Below are 17,386 nucleotides of genomic sequence, written 5' to 3' on the forward strand. Positions count from 1 at the left end.
TTGAAGAGTATCCCGAAGGTTGTGTCTCGAAATTTGGAATAGTGAAGTAAGAGAGACTGGATGAAAGTTGGCAGGACAGTTGGCATCTAGGTTTCTTACGAATATGGATGACAGTAGCTGACTTGCTGGATTATGGGAATGTGGCACTGTAAAAAAAAAGAGAAGTGGAAGAGGGAATCAAGATATGGAGCAAAACTGAGAACTATGAGTTTTACTATGTGTGGGGATGGTGTTGGGGGCAGATGAAGGGTCAGCCCTGAGGAGAAGGTCAAGAATCACATGGGTGTTAGTGGGGAGCAAAGGAAGACATGGTCACTGGAGAGGAGGGTAGAGGTGGTGAAGAGTAGGTGTGGGGGAATAGAAGTTAATTTGCAAAGGTGCTTTGAATGTTGGAAATATTTGAAGCAAAGTAGGGAGCTAGATTGTTATTGGAAAGAGTAGAGGAGATGGAGGAATTAAGTTGACAGATTTTTTAAGGTGCCTTATGTCGAGAGGTTTGAGATGAAATGAGGGAGATATAGAAGTCACATTTGGCAGTGTTGAGAGCGGAGGAGTAGTTTAAGAGCAGTCGGGGAGTTTGAGATCTGAGTGTCTAGAATCTAGATCTTTGACAAGTGCAACGTTTTCTTACTCGGTATTGGGGTGCGGATAGTAGGTGTAACCCAAGGCCGTGGAGGGAAGGGTTTATAAGTGAATGTACAAATCGGGAAGTGAGAGGAGACTGGAGCATTTAGAGCAGTGTTGAAGTTAGTGATGGCTTTATCAGTGGATGGAATGGTGAATTTTGCATTGTAGGAGAAAGTCGTGTAGGTCAGAGGGATAGATGGGGAATTTGGAGGCAGGAAACCTGTGCTTGGTAATGGAAGTGCTAGATGGAGAGAGTGGCGTGGAAGTAAGGAGTGGAGGTTGAGTCAAAGATGATAATGATCAGAGGGAGGAGCAGTGGAGATATTAGAGGGGGAGAGTTGAGAGATGAGAAAGGCAAGGGAGTTATCATTGGAATGGGTGGTGTAAGGAAGGCATTTGACTGGGTCCAGCCAAGCATGGAATCTTACCAAAGTCAGTTTTAGAAGTATTCAGAACACCTTTCATAAATAGTACATGTTTAAAATTATACATTTTTAGGCTCTCAACCATGTTTTGCTTGTATAAACATCAAGATCCCAAAAGAAAATGGAATTAAACCTGTGATCCTGTGCTGCACAGTAAGTTCATAGGATTGTAAACTTTTTTAAACCGATGCTCGCGATCAATAGAGATATTCTTATTTTACCAAGTTTCTTAAGCCATTGCCCTAAGTGAAAATTTCTAAGGGGTCAGACTAGCCATCACTTTACCCTTATTAAGTGGCTAAATGTGTGCCTCAGTCCCCTTTGTGTAGTTGGCAGTCAGGGCTTTCTGAGGCCTAGGGGTACACTGAAAGTAATTGGGCTTCCTAATGTAAGCCCACAGGAGGTCTGACTACCTTTTGTGGAAGGAGAGACTAACTGGTTATTATGGAGGTGGAGAAAGGGGAGTCCAGCGCTGCAAGGGTAAATTTGGCAGATGACAGGATTGGAGAAACCAAACTGTGGGATCCATAAGTAAGGCCAATGGCCACACAGCTGCAAGAGGTGCAGTAGAAACTGAGATCTAACTCAAGGGCATTCCAATGTGCTGAACATTTTCTGTTACCCATGATTCCAATAAAGATTTTTGATTGCATGGCAAGTAAGAGTTTGCCGGTGTTGTAGTATTTGAAGGATTTTGACCATGGGGGTAGCTTGGCCTTTAATTCTTGCAGTGGTCTTGGTAGAATGTGGGCTGACCAGAGGCTTGAAGGGCCTGATCAAGGTGCTGGCATCTCGATGAAAAGGAAGCCCCTGGGGAAGGAAATGATTCCTAGATGGTGTGTTGGTACATTAGAGGGTGGTGCTGCAGCTCAGCGAGTCAGCAGTGGGATGAGGAGCGCTCACCAAGGGTGCCAGAGTGGAATAAGAAACTGTCCAATCCAGGCTGTACCATACTACTAGAAGTAAGAGAGAGCCATCAAAGCTGCAAAACTATGACTGAGTTGGGAGAACCCCTTGAAGGTTTCCACAAAATAAGGTAGTTATGTGAAGGCAAGACTGTCCAAAGAGGCGACTTCTCTAGATACAGGTGGGTGTGTTCTTTTGGGTCAACCCACTAGACCTCTAAGCAAAGGATCAAAACTCAAGTGGAGCAGCACAGACTGGAAAATGTGCTGGTATCAGCTAGCCTTTCACACTGCCAAGAACCTGAGTAAGGTGCTGGAATGGAAGAGAGACTTGGTGGACCAAGTCGTGCAGTAAACGGAGTGAAAAAAGAAATGCATCTGATCCGTCTCGGGGCATTCACTGTGTGATGTGGTCTTGAAAGAGGGGAAATTCAACCCATGAGTTAAATCAGTCATGTATTACCCACCAAATGATGAGGTCCTTTTCCAAGGTCAACAATGCAAATAGAGGATGACTACTCGTATCTGCCTCTTCAGAAGTGTGAAGATGTCGCAGGTCTGCCTCTTTAGCATGTATCCCCCACACCTTCTGGCCTTAGCTAGGCAGGGAATGACCTCCGGAGAAAAGCAAAACTAAGTAACTTGAGCATGACAAGAGTGGCCAAGCAAGTCAGTGAGGTCCCAAGTCACCCATACAAGGCCAGGATGGCTTTCCACTTTGCCCAAATAGACCTTACTAAGCATTCTTTAAACCTAAACTGGCCACCCCCGAATGTTTTGTAATTCGCCAGAAGTTATAATAATGGGGAGGTGTGAACTGATGCATAAGATTAAGATAGGGATATTGTGTACGGGAGGTTGTAACGACTGGTCATGATTTTGTTGATTTCCCTGAGGCCCAGTGGATGTTTTATTTTAAATATATATTTTTTTTTCTTTTTGGGTAGAAAACTGAGCTATACAAAACAGCATGTGAAATTGTTGTTACACCTAAATACCATTTTTCTGGATATATGTAACAGTTTGTGTACATGTGCTCTGAAGCATTTCCTTGCACGCAACGCTGATTAAAGCACCTTAAATAAATATATGCTGCTAGAGAAATTGTTAGACATTACTAGGGGGCAGTGATGCATGGAATGCCACCAATGTAACTCTTTTATTTCTAACTGCCTGATATTTTCGAGGGGTTTCGGAAACGGTTGATATGTTTCCTTGTCACATTTTGTTTGACTGTAAAACATTGGAGTAAACCAAGACAGGAGAATGTTATTCATCCACACTCTGTTGTAGGCTGTGAGGTCCCTCAAAGAGACGATAGATGACTGCTGGGACCAGGATGCAGAGGCCCGCCTGACGGCTCAGTGTGCGGAGGAGAGAATGGCCGAGCTCATGATGATCTGGGAAAGGAATAAATCAGTCAGCCCGACGGTCAATCCAATGTCCACAGTCCTGCAGAATGAGCGGTGAGTAATGGCCACATAGAACTACGTGGAGTACTCGGTGTACACTGAAAACACTTGCCATTTCATTGATTCAGCCATCCGTGAATCTGTTGGAGTTGTTTTTTACAATTAAATGTGTTTAAATAGGTTTTTGGATTCATTTGTATTGGTTGTATTTCAATGCCTTATGCAAGAAGGCCTTAATGACGCAATTCATTGGGCTGCTCCTAAACAGTTGTATATGTTCGTATTTAAGTGTGGTTTGAGGTTGCGTGTGCAAGTAGCGACCGCACAGACTCTTCTGTGTTTGACCAATTTTCTATTTTGAATTCATCATTTAGTAATTTGTTCATCTAGATGAAGATCCACTTTCGTTTATTAGACGGTGGCATATTGCCAGCTTCCAATTTCAATGACATTTCTGAGAGAAATCGCCCAAGAAAATGCAATAAATTAATGTATGTAGGTACTTTGGAGCCACAATGTGTTCCACAAATTATAGAATAACAAACAATAGTTATTGATTTTTCTTTTAAAATAGTTTCTTTTATTTCATACATGCAGCCAACATGTTCAGATATGGTATGTTACATCTTGCTTTTCAAGCAATCTTGTTATTATTCGTTCCTGCCTGCTTACTGGATATTTGCACTGTCTAATTTTTCATGTTTGCCCGTGTCACTCTGAGGTCAGTAGAGCAGTCACAGAACTGTACCTAGCCAGTGCCAATAAGTGGAAATTAATTCAATATTTTAAAGTAACATATTTCATGACATTTCCCCTTTCATAAATACAAAATTAGAGCCTACTATGCAAAATCGTTTTTTGTACAATTTTAATTTACCATCCCTACCCTGCGAAATAAGGCAAGTTATACAGTCATGACTGTCCATCTTCTTGGACTAGCGTATGCCAGCTGTTACACGCTGCCTCACTGTAGTCCATATCCAAGTGATTTTCATCTTGAATTGTCTCTTAGGTGGCTTTATGCGAGACACTTGACTCATCTGACAATCCTGACCCACACCACCACAGATCATGGTGTTCTTTTGTTATCACGTTCAGTCCTGTGATGCACCCTCCTGGGACACCCCTGCCCCTGCACTTAGCCAGTGGTCCCACCCCCTGGCACTTCCCCTCCTGGCCCCACTCTAGCACTTGCCCTACCCCCCTCCAAACCCCCTCTCTCCATTCCCTCTCCCCTGCACTTGCTCGTCCAATTGCCACAAGCCCTAGTAGGACTGTTTGATTACTTACTGTTTTTACTATTGTTCATTACTCCCCTGTTCCCTCCCCTTGTTGTGCCTTGTGGTGCCTGGAAACACCATTGGTTTGTATAGGCACCTAACAAATGCACAATAACTAAAATAAATCTGTATGCAGATTGGGGCATTTCTCCAGCATGGGGTCTGGCATGGATTCACATGCTCATGAATATTCCCCGTCGTCAGGCTGGGAATCCTCGGTAAAGAAAAAACCAGTATCAGTTTCGTTTCTGATCTGTCTTTCGTAGTAATAACCAATCACTGGTCTCTGCGTCATACTGACCACAGCCAATGACTGCCCTCTACCTAAGCACCACCTCTGGCAGCCATCTTCAGATTTTTACCGCACGTTCATGTGTTGGGATCCTCGTGCTATTGCTCTCGAGCGTTAGTGCTATTTTTTCACGTTTTTTCTCAAAAACTTCGTTTTTTTCGGTCAAAAGAGCCTCAAGCTCCACCGACTCTCCATCCGATCAACGGGGACCCGTGTCGGATTCGTCTGCGCCCCTCAAGGGTGAAGAATTCGTCGAGCTACGCTTTTGGAGGACTCCAGAAGCTTCTCAGGCCCGGACATGGCCCAGGAGAAGGGAAGCTCGACGCCCGGAAAGCTGTTCAGGGTCTGCCCTGGATGCCAGCTGCAGAACGTCTTTAAGGAGGACGAACACTCCTTTTGTCTCTACTGCTTACATGAGGACAAGACGCACGTGGAGAAGGACTGTGCGTTTTGCGGCAATATGTCGGAGCGGACCATGAAGGACCGCCATCAACGTCTCGCCAACTGGCTGGAAGGGAAGAGCCCGTCAGGCGAGAAGAAGAGGAAGAAATCCGAGCGGTCTTCTAAGACCTTTGAGGACGCCCCGGCGACGGGGGTCCAACACAAGGCCAAGCACCGCGAGTCCGCTGGCACCGGGAGCGCCGAACGGTCGGGCTCTACGGGCGCCAGGCAGGGCGCATCCTCCCCGGCACCTTCAGCCAAGAGCCAACGCTCTGGGTCGGGTAAGAGGAAGGGCGAGCACCTGGCGAAGCTCCTGGAGAGGCCCCGGTCGAGCTCGAAGGCCCCATCGGAGGGGGAGCGAGGCAGTGCCCCCCCCCCCCTCAAGGATAAGGCGGTGAGCGCACCTAAGGTGGTGAAGGCCTTAATCCATCCGGCCAAGCCCTCTATCGAAGCTGTCACGGCGGCCCTGGCTCAGCCTGTGGAGGCTACACCAGTGGTGGCGACCTCGGGGCTCAGTCTCCCTGCCACCTCGGAGGGAGTCCTCTTTTGTACCCATCGATAGGACCCCCGTGAAATCCCCGGCGGGGAAGAAAAAGGGGGGGGCAGGGTGTTGTCGTAGATTCGGCTTCAACCTCGGAGGAAGAGCTGATCGAGGTCTTAAGCCAGGGCCTTGGCGTGGAAGAAGACCGGCCCGTCGGGATGGATCCCGACGCAGGTGACGACGACATTGTCGAGGGTGCCGACGGGGCCACTGATCGCCCGTCGGATTCCCCTCTGCCAGCGCCGCAAGACAACTCGGCGGCCATTTTGTTGGCTATACAGTCCTTATGCTCAGAGATAAGGACGAGACTACCGTTGCCGACGGAGGAACCTCTCCCGTCGGGGGATCCTGAACCGGGACCTTCTGGTGTTCCCCCGCCCAAGAAAAGGATTCACCCTCCACCTCCTTTTCAGCCGTCGCGCTCCGTCCAGCCCTCCTCCCCGTCCACCCGAGGGGATGATACGGGGACTGACACGGCAGCGACGGGCACGGACGACGAGGTATACGACGAGGATCTACCGTCGTCACCTCCCACCGGGGCTTCTCCGCCCGACAAGATTGGATTGTTCCACTCCATGATCGCCAGGGCATCCGAGCTTTTCCAACTCTGCCCTGAGGAGAAGAAAAAGGAAGGTTTCTTTATCAACGGCGCGAGGCCAAGAGGAAGACGGTCCTCGCGGTGCCTCTACTGGACGACATTTGGGATGAGGGCCTCGCCCTCCTCAAGAACCCTTCCACGACGCCAGCTAGAAGAGACCGGTACGAGAAGAAGTACCGGGTCCCGGACGCGGCCCCCCTGTGCCTCCGGGCGCAGCCTACCCTGGACTCCGTCGTCTCCGCGGCGGCCAGGAAGAAAGCGGGGGTGGTGCGGCCTCCACATCGACTTCCCCACCGGACGGCGAGGGAAAGAAATTGGACGCTATGGGACGCAGGGTCATCTCGTCTGCAGCGACGACGATTAAAGCGGCCAACGCCTTGGCTATCGTGGCCCGCTACGACAGGGAGCTATGGTACAAACTGGCTCCCCTGCTGGACTTCCTACCGGACGACAAGAGGGCGGATGCCCTGGAGATCCTACAGGAAGGTGAGGTGGCGTCGGACCACGCCATCACTATTGCGACGGACATCGCCGACACTGGGTTTCGCGTGTGCCTTAGGCGGCGTGGATGGCTCAAGGCTACGGACTTCCGTCAAGACGTACAGACCAGAGTCCTGGACATGCCGTTCGATGGGAACAACCTGTTTGGGAAAACAGTGGACGATTCCCTTCAGGCCATTAAAGCGGACACTGAGACGGCCCGGGCCCTTGGGGTTCTGCAGCAACGACGGACGCCCTTTCGGAGCAGCGGAGGCAAGGGCGCCTCCAAAGGTTCCGGCGGCGGTTTCTCCACCTACCGTCAAGCGGCCCGCTCGTCGTCTCAGGAGGCCTACAGAGGACGAGGCAAGTCTGGCGGACCCCGCCGTCGTCGCCAAGGAGGTCAAGGCGGCAAAGCCTCGTCGAAACAGGATTGAACCGGCCGTGGGGTCGGGCCCCCACCGAAGCACCCCGGTGGGAGGCTGGCTGGCGAGCTTCATCAGCGTGTGGGAGTCCATCTCCACCGACCGTTGGGTGCTGGACGCCTTAGCCCGAGGCCACGCGCTCGAGTTTCAAAGAAGGTGCCCGCGCGTCCCCCCCGTGGCCAGGAAAGAGCTTCACGTCCCTCAGCTTCTCCTGGAGGTAAGGGCGATGCTCAGGAAGGGCGCCATCGAACTCGTCCCAAAGAGGCTTCGGGGCTCCGGAGTTTACTCGAGATACTTCCTCGTGAAGAAGAAGACGGGAGGATGGCACCCCATCCTAGACCTGCGACATCTGAACAAGTTCATCAAGGCGCAGAAGTTCCGGATGGTCACCCTCCAGCATGTCCTGGGTCAGCTGGAGGAGGGAGACTTCCTGTCGTCGTTGGATTTGGAGGATGCCTACTGCCATATTCCCATCCTAAAGGGGCACCGAAAATTCCTCAGGTTTGTGGTCCAAGGGCGTCACTACCAGTTCAAAGCCCTCCCCTTCGGACTGCGGTCGGCACCCAGGGTATTCACCAAGTGCCTTGCACCGGTGGCGGCGCAGCTGCGCCGCGAGGGGATCCACGTCTACCCCTACCTGGACGACTGGCTCATCCGAGCCAAGGTGAGGGAGCTCGCCGTGGAGCACACGGCAAGGACCGTCCACCTTCTCACGGACCTGGGATTCTCCGTGAACTACGCCAAGTCCCACCTGGTACCCGCGCAAAACACACTGTTTCTGGGAGCGAAGCTCGACACAGTGTCCCTTCTGGCCTCCCCGTCGGAGGAAAGGACCAGGTCCATCCTGGGCAAGGTACAGCGGATGTTGGTTTCCGACGCGGCCAAGGTGAGGTCCATCAAGTCCCTCCTCGGAATGATGTCTTCTTGCATCTACCTCATTCCCATGTGCAGGCTCCGGATGCGCCCGTTGCAGGAGTTCCTGGACGCGCGCTGGATCCAAACGACGGGCGGCTTCGAGGAGAGGATCACACTCGACGAGAGTTTCCGCCGAGCGGTCCGGTGGTGGGGCACCCGCGCGCATCTGACGGCGGGCATGGACTTCCAGACCCCAGACCACCAGGAGACAGTGACCACGGATGCCTCCCTGGAAGGGTGGGGAGCGCACACCGAAAATCTGCACGCGAGAGGCCTTTGGCTCCCGACGGAGAAGTCCCTCCATATCAACGTCCTGGAGCTCCGTGCAGTGTTCTGGGCCCTCAGGTCCTTCCTTCCGTCCCTCAAGGGCAAGGTGGTGAGGATCTTCACAGACAACAACACCACCACCATGTTTTACATCAGGAAACAGGGCGGAACCAGGTCCCCAGCACTGTCCAAGGAGGCGCAGGACCTGTGGCATTGGGCCGTCGCCCAAAGGATGTTTCTGGTGCCGTTTCATCTGGCAGGGAAAAAAAACACCATCGCCGACTCACTCAGCAGGGAGCTGCGCTCGTGCCACGAGTGGGAACTACGGCAGGATCTAGTGGATCGCCTCTTCCAACGATGGGGCACACCCCAGATCGACCTGTTCGCGACGGCGACGAACTCCAAGTGCCGGAGGTTCGCCAGCAGGTTTCCCCAGGCGAGGAGCATGGGCGATGCTTTCTCGTTCCCCTGGGAGGGCCTGTTCCTCTACGCGTTCCCTCCTTTGCCACTGCTAATCCGGCTCGTCAACCAGCTCAAGAGGTCACGGTGCAGGATGATCCTCGTCGCACCTGCGTGGCCGAGGCAGATATGGTTCCCGGACCTTCTGGACTTGTCAGCGTCCCCGCCAATCAAGCTGCCGGTGGACGCGGATCTACTCTCCAGGGAAGGAGGCGCCATCCTCCACCACGACCCGAAATCGCTGAACTTGCAGGCCTGGCTCCTGCAGCGCTAGAGTTTGGGGGATACGACATACCGGCCGACTGCAGAGAGGTTCTTGCAAAGGCCAGGGCGTCCTCGACTCTTAAATGCTACGGACACAAATGGAAGAGGTTCTCTGTCTGGTGCCACGCACACAAGATTAACCCTCTACGGATTACGGCTCCCCAGGTACTGCCGTACCTGCTGACGCTGGCCAAAGCTGGTCTGGCACACGCGTCCATCAAGATTCATCTTGCTGCGATCTCCCGATACACCAGAACCACGGGGCGGACGTCCTTGTGGTCTCATCGTCTGGTGAAAGAGTTCATGAAGGGACTGTTCAGATCGTTCCCGCCGGTGAAGGCTCCGGCCCCGGCGTGGGAGCTCAACGTGGTGCTGACCAAGCTCATGGGACCTCCGTTCGAGCCTCTGCACTCGGCCCCGTTGAAGTTTCTGTCGTGGAAAACAGCATTTCTTGTGGCCATCACCTCCCCACAACGGGTGGGAGAGATCCAGGCCCTTTCCTGCAAGGCCCCGTACTTGACTTTTCACGACACGAGGGTAGTGCTCAGGACGCACCCCTCCTTCATGCCCAAGGTGCCGTCGGACTTCCACCTCAACGAACCCTTGGTGTTGCCTGTGTTCTTCCCGTCGCCTTCGTCGCCGGCTGAGAGGACTTTGCACTCGCTGGATGTGGCTAGAGCGCTGAAGTTCTACGTGGACCGCACGAAGTGTTTTCGGAAGACGTCACAACTCTTTGTGAACTTTGGACCTGTCAATCAGGGGAAGGCTCTCTCGAAGGCTTCCATTTCCAGATGGCTCTCCGGCTGTATCATGTAGTGTCATCGGTTGGCAAACCGACCGCTGCCTGGCCGTCCGAGAGCCCATTCCACCAGAGCGATCGCAGCTACCACAGCGTTTCTTTCTGGTGTGCCCCTGCTGGACATATGTAGGGCTGCTACGTGGAGGTCGACGCACACCTTCACGAAATTCTACTGCGTCGATCGGGATTCCAGGGAGGAGTCCAGGGTCGGCCAAGCAGTGCTGCGCAACCTGTTCGCCTGAGGTGAGCCTGGTGAGGAGGTAAGATGCTTAATGTTGAGTTTGATGTGATGCTTAATGTTGAGCCTTTGCCACCTCCCGTGGTTGTGCATGTGTGTACTGCTATGTATTCTTTATTCATGAGCATGTGAATCCATGCCAGACCCCATGCTGGAGAAGGAACAAGTTACTTACCTCTAACTGTTGTTCTCCAGCATGGGTCTGGCATGGATTCACATGCGAACCCTCCCGCCTACCCCTCTGCGGCTCTTCACTTGGTCATACTGCCACTTCACGTGCTTCCAAATCTGAAGATGGCTGCCAGAGGCGGTGCTTAGGTAGAGGGCAGTCATTGGCTGTGGTCAGTATGACGCAGAGACCAGTGATTGGTTACTACTACGAAAGACAGATCAGAAACGAAACTGATACTGGTTTTTTCTTTACCGAGGATTCCCAGCCTGACGACGGGGAATATTCATGAGCATGTGAATCCATGCCAGACCCATGCTGGAGAACAACAGTTACAGGTAAGTAACTTGTTCCTTATCTGTTACTCCCGCTGTTATACAACCAATAATTGGTGGTATTTAATTTACAGATTATTTTAAAATGACATACAAGCAAAGAGAAATGCATCCTCCGGTCCTTGTATTGGAGATTCTATTCTCTGCACGTACATATTGCTCCAAAAACCTTTTTAACTTTATATGGAGCCTCTGGGTAATCTCCTTAAGGACCCAGATATAGCCATCCCCCAATACAGTGAAGATACTCTGTTGTACATGAGAACAAAGAGCCCTGAGGACATTGTTCATCTCTGCAATTACCTAGCAATCGTACAATCCTGGGTGTCGGCTGCCTACCTCAAACCTAACCATGCCAAGACTGATGATGTCCTCATCTGTCCCTCTGCTAAACAACAACTTGTCCAACAATGGCTCAATTTGTGCCTAAAAGGATTTAATCCGCAACTCTCAGATTTGGCAAAATCCTTAGGCTTCACCATTGACAGCAGCCTGTCGTTCCAGAAACACGCAGCCAAGAAGGCCCAAACAGCCTGGCTGCAAATCTCCACCCTTCCCAAAATCAAAAATACTTCATCCTGCTGAAGGACCTCCGGACTGTAGAGCAGGGCCCTGTGGTCATGCACATCGATGGGGGGTAATGCTCTCCTGACAGGGCTCCCAGCTGTTCACTAAAAGCTACCCACCACGCTTCATCACGTCTTATTGCGGGTGTATGGAAATTTGACAGAACCACTCCTGTTCTACAGGAACTACATTGGCTTCCTACCAAGGCCAGGATGCTGTTCAAGACTGCATGTATCGTCTATAAAGCTGTCATGAGTAGCACTCAAGTGTACTTGGCAGCTAAGCTCCACATATCTGGTGGCACACGCACCTTGAGCAGCAAATCCACCAACCAAATCAAATGCCAACTAGTCTACAAAGAGAGGACCCTCACAAATAATTCACTTGTCGCGCACCAACAAGCTGGAACTCTGATCCCAATGCCCCTACATTATCCAATGTCACAAACTTCTCAAAACGTTGCTTTTTCAACACCTGACCATGGACTACTCCCAATGGAAGCACAGAACACAACTAACAGTACTGCGCTACTGTTGAAAGATGCCAGCCCAAACGCTAGCTACCCAAACCTTTTAGAGCTCTCTGCTGCTCTCCAACAGGTCTACGCTTTAAACAAAATAAAATCCACTCTCCTTTCCTCAATCATTGTGAAAACAGGTTGCTTTTTCAGTTCACCAGGTTTTACTCCAAATAAATGCCTTTTAGACAAGGTAGTGGAAAAAAACATGAAACCGTCTTTAATTTGCAACAGTGTACTGAAACTTGTTTGAATTCCTTTCCTCTGTGCGGCTCATGATCTCATGATTTGTATATTTATCCTGTGCCACAATGAATTACATGGTCTTCCTTTGTAACAGGAGCATGGAGTAACCGGACGTATTTTGTACCCATCAAGCTCAATGATTTTGTCGAGTTAATTCAGATGGTTTAGTAGTTTTCACGAGTGCACCGTCTCCTTTGAGGGTGCTGCAAGGTCATTCATTTATGCTGCATAATATTTTTTTTAACATTACATATTCGGAATTGGATTGTTTGGAATAGGTGTCTGATGTTGACCCTGAATGATTTGTTTTCCTATAGCCGGACTAAAAATGTCAAGATGAAAACTATAAATGACTCTTCCCCCTCAGATCGCCACCTGCACACACAACCATTTCTTACTCGACCAAGAGTTGTTTATTACTTCCCAATAGTGGTAATTGTAAATTGTGTGCTTCATATGCAGTGCAAATCTGGTTTTGGTTTAAAATATTTCTTCTGTCAAGGTGAATATTTTGTAGACATTCTTATGTATTGTCTGAGGTTTTTATAGTAAAACAATTGATAAGTTGCATGGTTTATTTGTGCTCAGTTTAGAGGTTAAATGTTGCTCAGAAGAATTGAATCTTTCATGATTTGAATGTCCTCCAATGTCCAAGTGCCCCTTGTGGTACATAGCCCTCATTTTTCACTTTTAAGAAGTTATGATGTCTTTGAACTTACGAAAGAGACCAACCGTGTCAGCCATCTCAAATTCCCTTCCTCATTTCATGAGGACCCCTCTACTGCTTCATCTAAGATCATCCTTCAATTGATGAATTAATATAACCAATAGGCGTTTTATTTGATGGTATGAGACCAATATTTTATAAACTGTAATTTTCGGTGAGAGAGTTCACATTTCTTGTCAGTATAACATTCCTGTTAGAAATTTCACAAAGGTCAAAAGAAGTGTGCATTTGTAGAATAATAATAAAACACTAGAAAGATTCTATAGACCATTGAATATGATAAATGCAAGTATTCCACTGCTTCTGCTCATTTTAAGTCTTTGTAAGAGAGCCGGTCAAATGGCCTTTGGCTCTGAAACGAGCTGACAGCCTTTAGTTATTGCTTCTGATGAGGAAGGCCCAGAGGGTGATCTTTAATTTCGGCAGAAATATAAAAACCTTACTTAAATATAAAGTCTGAAAAATTCATTTGTACCCCTGGGTCAGAGTCCAGACAATTTAGCCGTTCAGAAGGAGAAAAGCGAAAAATGGACAATCGATAAAGAAAGGTTTTAACTTTTTGAGTGTATCTTATGAAGAGTGAAACGCAGGCTGCTCTCTAAACGACCGCACTCCGCAGCTCAATACAGTATTACTTTTTTGGTCAAGTCTCGTCCTTTGCATTTAATGTGAAGAAACCCACCCGGGGGCTTCATCACATTTAAACATTTCAAAAGACAGAGACTGGAGGTGACTACAATTCTATTTAATTTGTGGCAGAAGTGCAGATCCATGGTCGCAGTATTCGGACAACATGTCAGATGTCCTCAAAATTTCAAAGACTGTAGCCAATGGCCTCTCATGGTGGGCCGACTGGGAGAACATGATGGTGGGGGAGCAGTTCTGGACCCCCTGGCCGGAGACTCAGTCGCAGCACATCCTTAAAAGGTTTGGGTGCTCATTGCCGGGATCTGCAGGTGAGCGAGCATTGGTCCCAGGTAGATTGCCGTAGCTACGTGGGACCAAAGCCTGGGGAGTAGGGGGTGGGGGGGCATGGCGGGATGCCGTTCTAGTGGAGTGGGTCCTTGACCTTCACTATGCGTTTCCTCTGATTCCAGTCATCCCAGTGGTTCTTCAGAGGTGGAGGAAGTTCTGAGCTCACCTGATCTTAATCGCCCCAGATTGGGGGGTGGACGACCTGATTCCCGGACCTTCTGTAGTTGGCAGGTTGCCCACCTCACCAGCTACCTCAGATGCTAGAGCACTTTTTCCAGTCGGAAGGTCTTATGCTTCACATAAACCATGCCTCTCTCAATTGCCATGCGTGGCTCTTGAGAGGCTGAGATATGTCTACTGGGACTTAATGGATGAGGTGTTGGTGTTGCTGGCTGCATGCAGTGCTTCTACCATGCATACAGGTGGAGAAGATGTGTAGCATGGTATAGGGAGAAGGGTGTAGACCTGATGCCGTACCTAAATGTGGTGGTTATGGCGTATCTGTTGTCCTTGGCCAAGCAGGTGGGTATTGTCAACTGGTATCTGGCCTCATTTGCTCTGTTTAAGAGACTGCTGGAGCAAGATTCTTTTCAGTCCCATTGCTGGCCCAATTTCTGAAGGGGCTGCTAATTGTCCTTCAACCCCATTTATAGCCCTGGCTTGGATCTCAATTTGGTTCTTTCTTTTCTAGTGGTGGCCCCTTTAGAAGGTCCTGCGCTCAGCGTCAATGCAGTTTTTTTAAAAGAAAGTTTATTGTGAAAGTTAGGCTTGAATTCTTTCCTAAAGTTCTGTCGGAATTTCGTTTTTCCCAAAGTATTGAATTACCAGTGTTTTTCCGCCTCCCCATCCATCCAGGAAAGATGAGGCTCCAGAGAGTGTTCCTGAAACGGGCTCTCCGTTTTTGTGTGGCCTGAATAGCATCCTTTCACAGAGATGACCAGATGTTTATCACATTTTTGCATTCAAGACTGGTTCATGCTCTGACAAAGCAAACAATATCTGCTTGATCATGCTTTGTATAGCAGAATCCTCCAAGAGGCCGGGAAAAGAGTTTGTCAGGTGTCCGGGCCCATTCCATGAGGGGGGTGGCTGCCTCCTCTGCAAAGGGGAGTGCCAGTGAGAGACATCTGTGAAGCTGCCACATGGGCATCTCTACACACCTTTCCTTTTCCAACATATTTTTATTGAAACTTCTATAAATACAATACAGAGTGTCATTATCGACCCAATGAAACTATTTAACATCGACATTTTATTTTGTAAGATTGATGAAACCAAACGCAGCCCAATAACGGAGCAAAGAAACCAAAAAGGGACGGAGAAGAGGGGAGATAAAAAAACAGACCTATAGACTTAAAATTATATAGCAACCGCACTACTAGGCACAACAGCATAGGTTCACATGATTTTCCATGGGATTCCCACAACACCAGTCTAATTACTTTAGCATTAAATGTCTCCACAATCGTGGCCGGAAAAACATCTGTTCTCCATCAGCCATATGCTCCAAAACAGGCCCCAGGTGTGCAAGAACTTTCCCATGCGTTCTGTTAGCTCTGACATTTTCTCCATCCCCATTAACTCACATCTTTTCCCAACAATAAGAAATGTGTGGGCCCTCTGAGCACTTCCAAAATAGAGCTCGAGTGATATGCGCGGCCGTTAACAATTGTCAAATTAACTCTGCTCTGGGACCCAACATCAGAAACGAGCCATCGGGGGTATCATCCAAGAGGATCACCAGCTGATTCATGTGGAGCAAGGTGCCTGTGATTTCCCTGATTTTGGATCAAATCTCCAGCCAATAAGTCTGTATGATGGGGCAATGCCACCAAATGTGGGCCAGGTCTCCTTGGCTTCCGCAGCCGTGCCAGCAGCGGTCAGAGTAGGTGGCATGAATAGCGTGCAGTTGCTGTGGAAACGGGTATCAACGGAAACCCAGCTTTAGCGTCCCTTCTTTAGCATGCATCAAGTGCTTTTATGGGCCCTGGTCCATGTTCTCAGCCAGGATTCCTCCAGGATTTCCACTCCCAGCTCGCTCTCCCATTTCAGCCTATGACATTTCTCTCCCACCAACGCATTTTCCAGTAAGCGTTAACATGATGCAATCCTATTCGAGCTCTGCACCTTAAGCTCTTTACCTATCTGGGTGTGTGACCCAGCCTGCTTGACCAATGGACTAGAGATCCAGTGGTGTATTTGCACATAACGGAAGCGCTCCGATTCCGGCAATTTTAAATTTCTCCTTGCATTCCATAAATGTGAGTGGCACCATCTCTTTATAGTAGTCTTGTAGTCTTAGGAGTTCCCCCGAGTCCCAGCATTGGAAGTTATTTGCGTGCATACCCGGTGTGAAGGCCGGGTTCTGGATGAGTGGAGAAAGCAGACCGAGCCCAGATTGAATGTGCCTCTCTACGCAGGCCTCATCACAACACCAGGTTGCTAAAGTCATTGCTAGAAGAGTCCTGCATGCGTCTCGCTTCCCTGGGTAGAAATGTGAGGTGTTGCTAGGGGAAGGAGGAGGCAGCCTGCTCTATATCCCTCAATTTGGGACCGTTCTCCACTCTAGCCCATTCCAGCATAAAGGTAACCTGAGAGGCCCAGAAGTATCTAGGCATCGATGGGGCCCCCTACCCGCCAATCGCCTTAGCCCTTGTGAGGCTAGACACCTTTTTCAAAACATTATTCTCAACCTGGCTAGGAGCTGGGATGCCTGTTTTGGCAGAGCAGTATTGCAGAGCTTCTTAGTTTAAAGCCTTCAGCCCTCCTACACATTCAGTTATTGCTGTGGGAGTCTTATCATGATCCGGAATCTGTCGGAGAATGCAATCGAGTGAAGGAGAAATGACCTACCAGTAATGTTTCCTATGGACTCTTCTCTCACAGATTCCTCATCACCCTCCCTTGCTTCCCCACTTCTGATTGCTTCTTGTGGATGCGTGAACAGAGATGTGCACACATTGCACACAATGGGCCATGCTATTGCTTGATGTCTGTTTGGCCTTTGATTAAAAAGAGGGGGTGGGGGGGCTATGAAAGGAAACTAAGTTGTGCTGGATCCTCAAGTGTTTTCTATTATTGTGTGCTGCTGAGCATGGGCTAAAAAGGTGAGGAACTGAGGTGGGCGCAGAGTCAAAGATTGCATATGGGAGGCAGAGGGAAGTTATCCAGCTGCCATACACCCCACCCCCCCTGTCGATCCGAGATCTGGCATTGGGGCTATCTATCAAGATGAGGAATCGGTGGGAGAAGAATCCATTGAAAGGACATTGCAGGTAAATGTTTTCTTTAGAGAAGGTGTGAGATTCCAAGTGAGACAGGAGAGAGATAGCGCAAGGTGATTTTGGGAGTAGTGTTGAGAGCAGAATCAAGCAGGCAGGGGGAGGTAGTTGGAACAGATGGGTTGAGCGACACTGGTAGGAAGAGCTAGGCAGTGTGTGTGTGGTAGGATTAAGACATAGGCATGGACAGGGGATTGAGAGTAG

The 17,386-nt window shown here is 49.5% G+C and overlaps 1 protein-coding gene across 1 annotated transcript in view; it reads left to right on the forward strand.

The window, feature by feature from the left end:
- The window catches only part of BMPR2 (bone morphogenetic protein receptor type 2), a 696,097-nt gene that overhangs the window by 593,450 nt on the left and 85,261 nt on the right, over nt 1-17,386 (forward strand). Inside the window, exon 11 of the mRNA XM_069615513.1 lies at nt 3,251-3,423. Within this exon, the coding sequence (XP_069471614.1) occupies nt 3,251-3,423 (173 nt within the window). The remainder of the gene's footprint in view (nt 1-3,250; nt 3,424-17,386) is intronic.

This window comes from Ambystoma mexicanum, chromosome 9 (genome assembly GCF_040938575.1).
Source record: "Ambystoma mexicanum isolate Mex_15411 chromosome 9, UKY_AmexF1_1, whole genome shotgun sequence".
NCBI lineage: Eukaryota > Metazoa > Chordata > Amphibia > Caudata > Ambystomatidae > Ambystoma > Ambystoma mexicanum.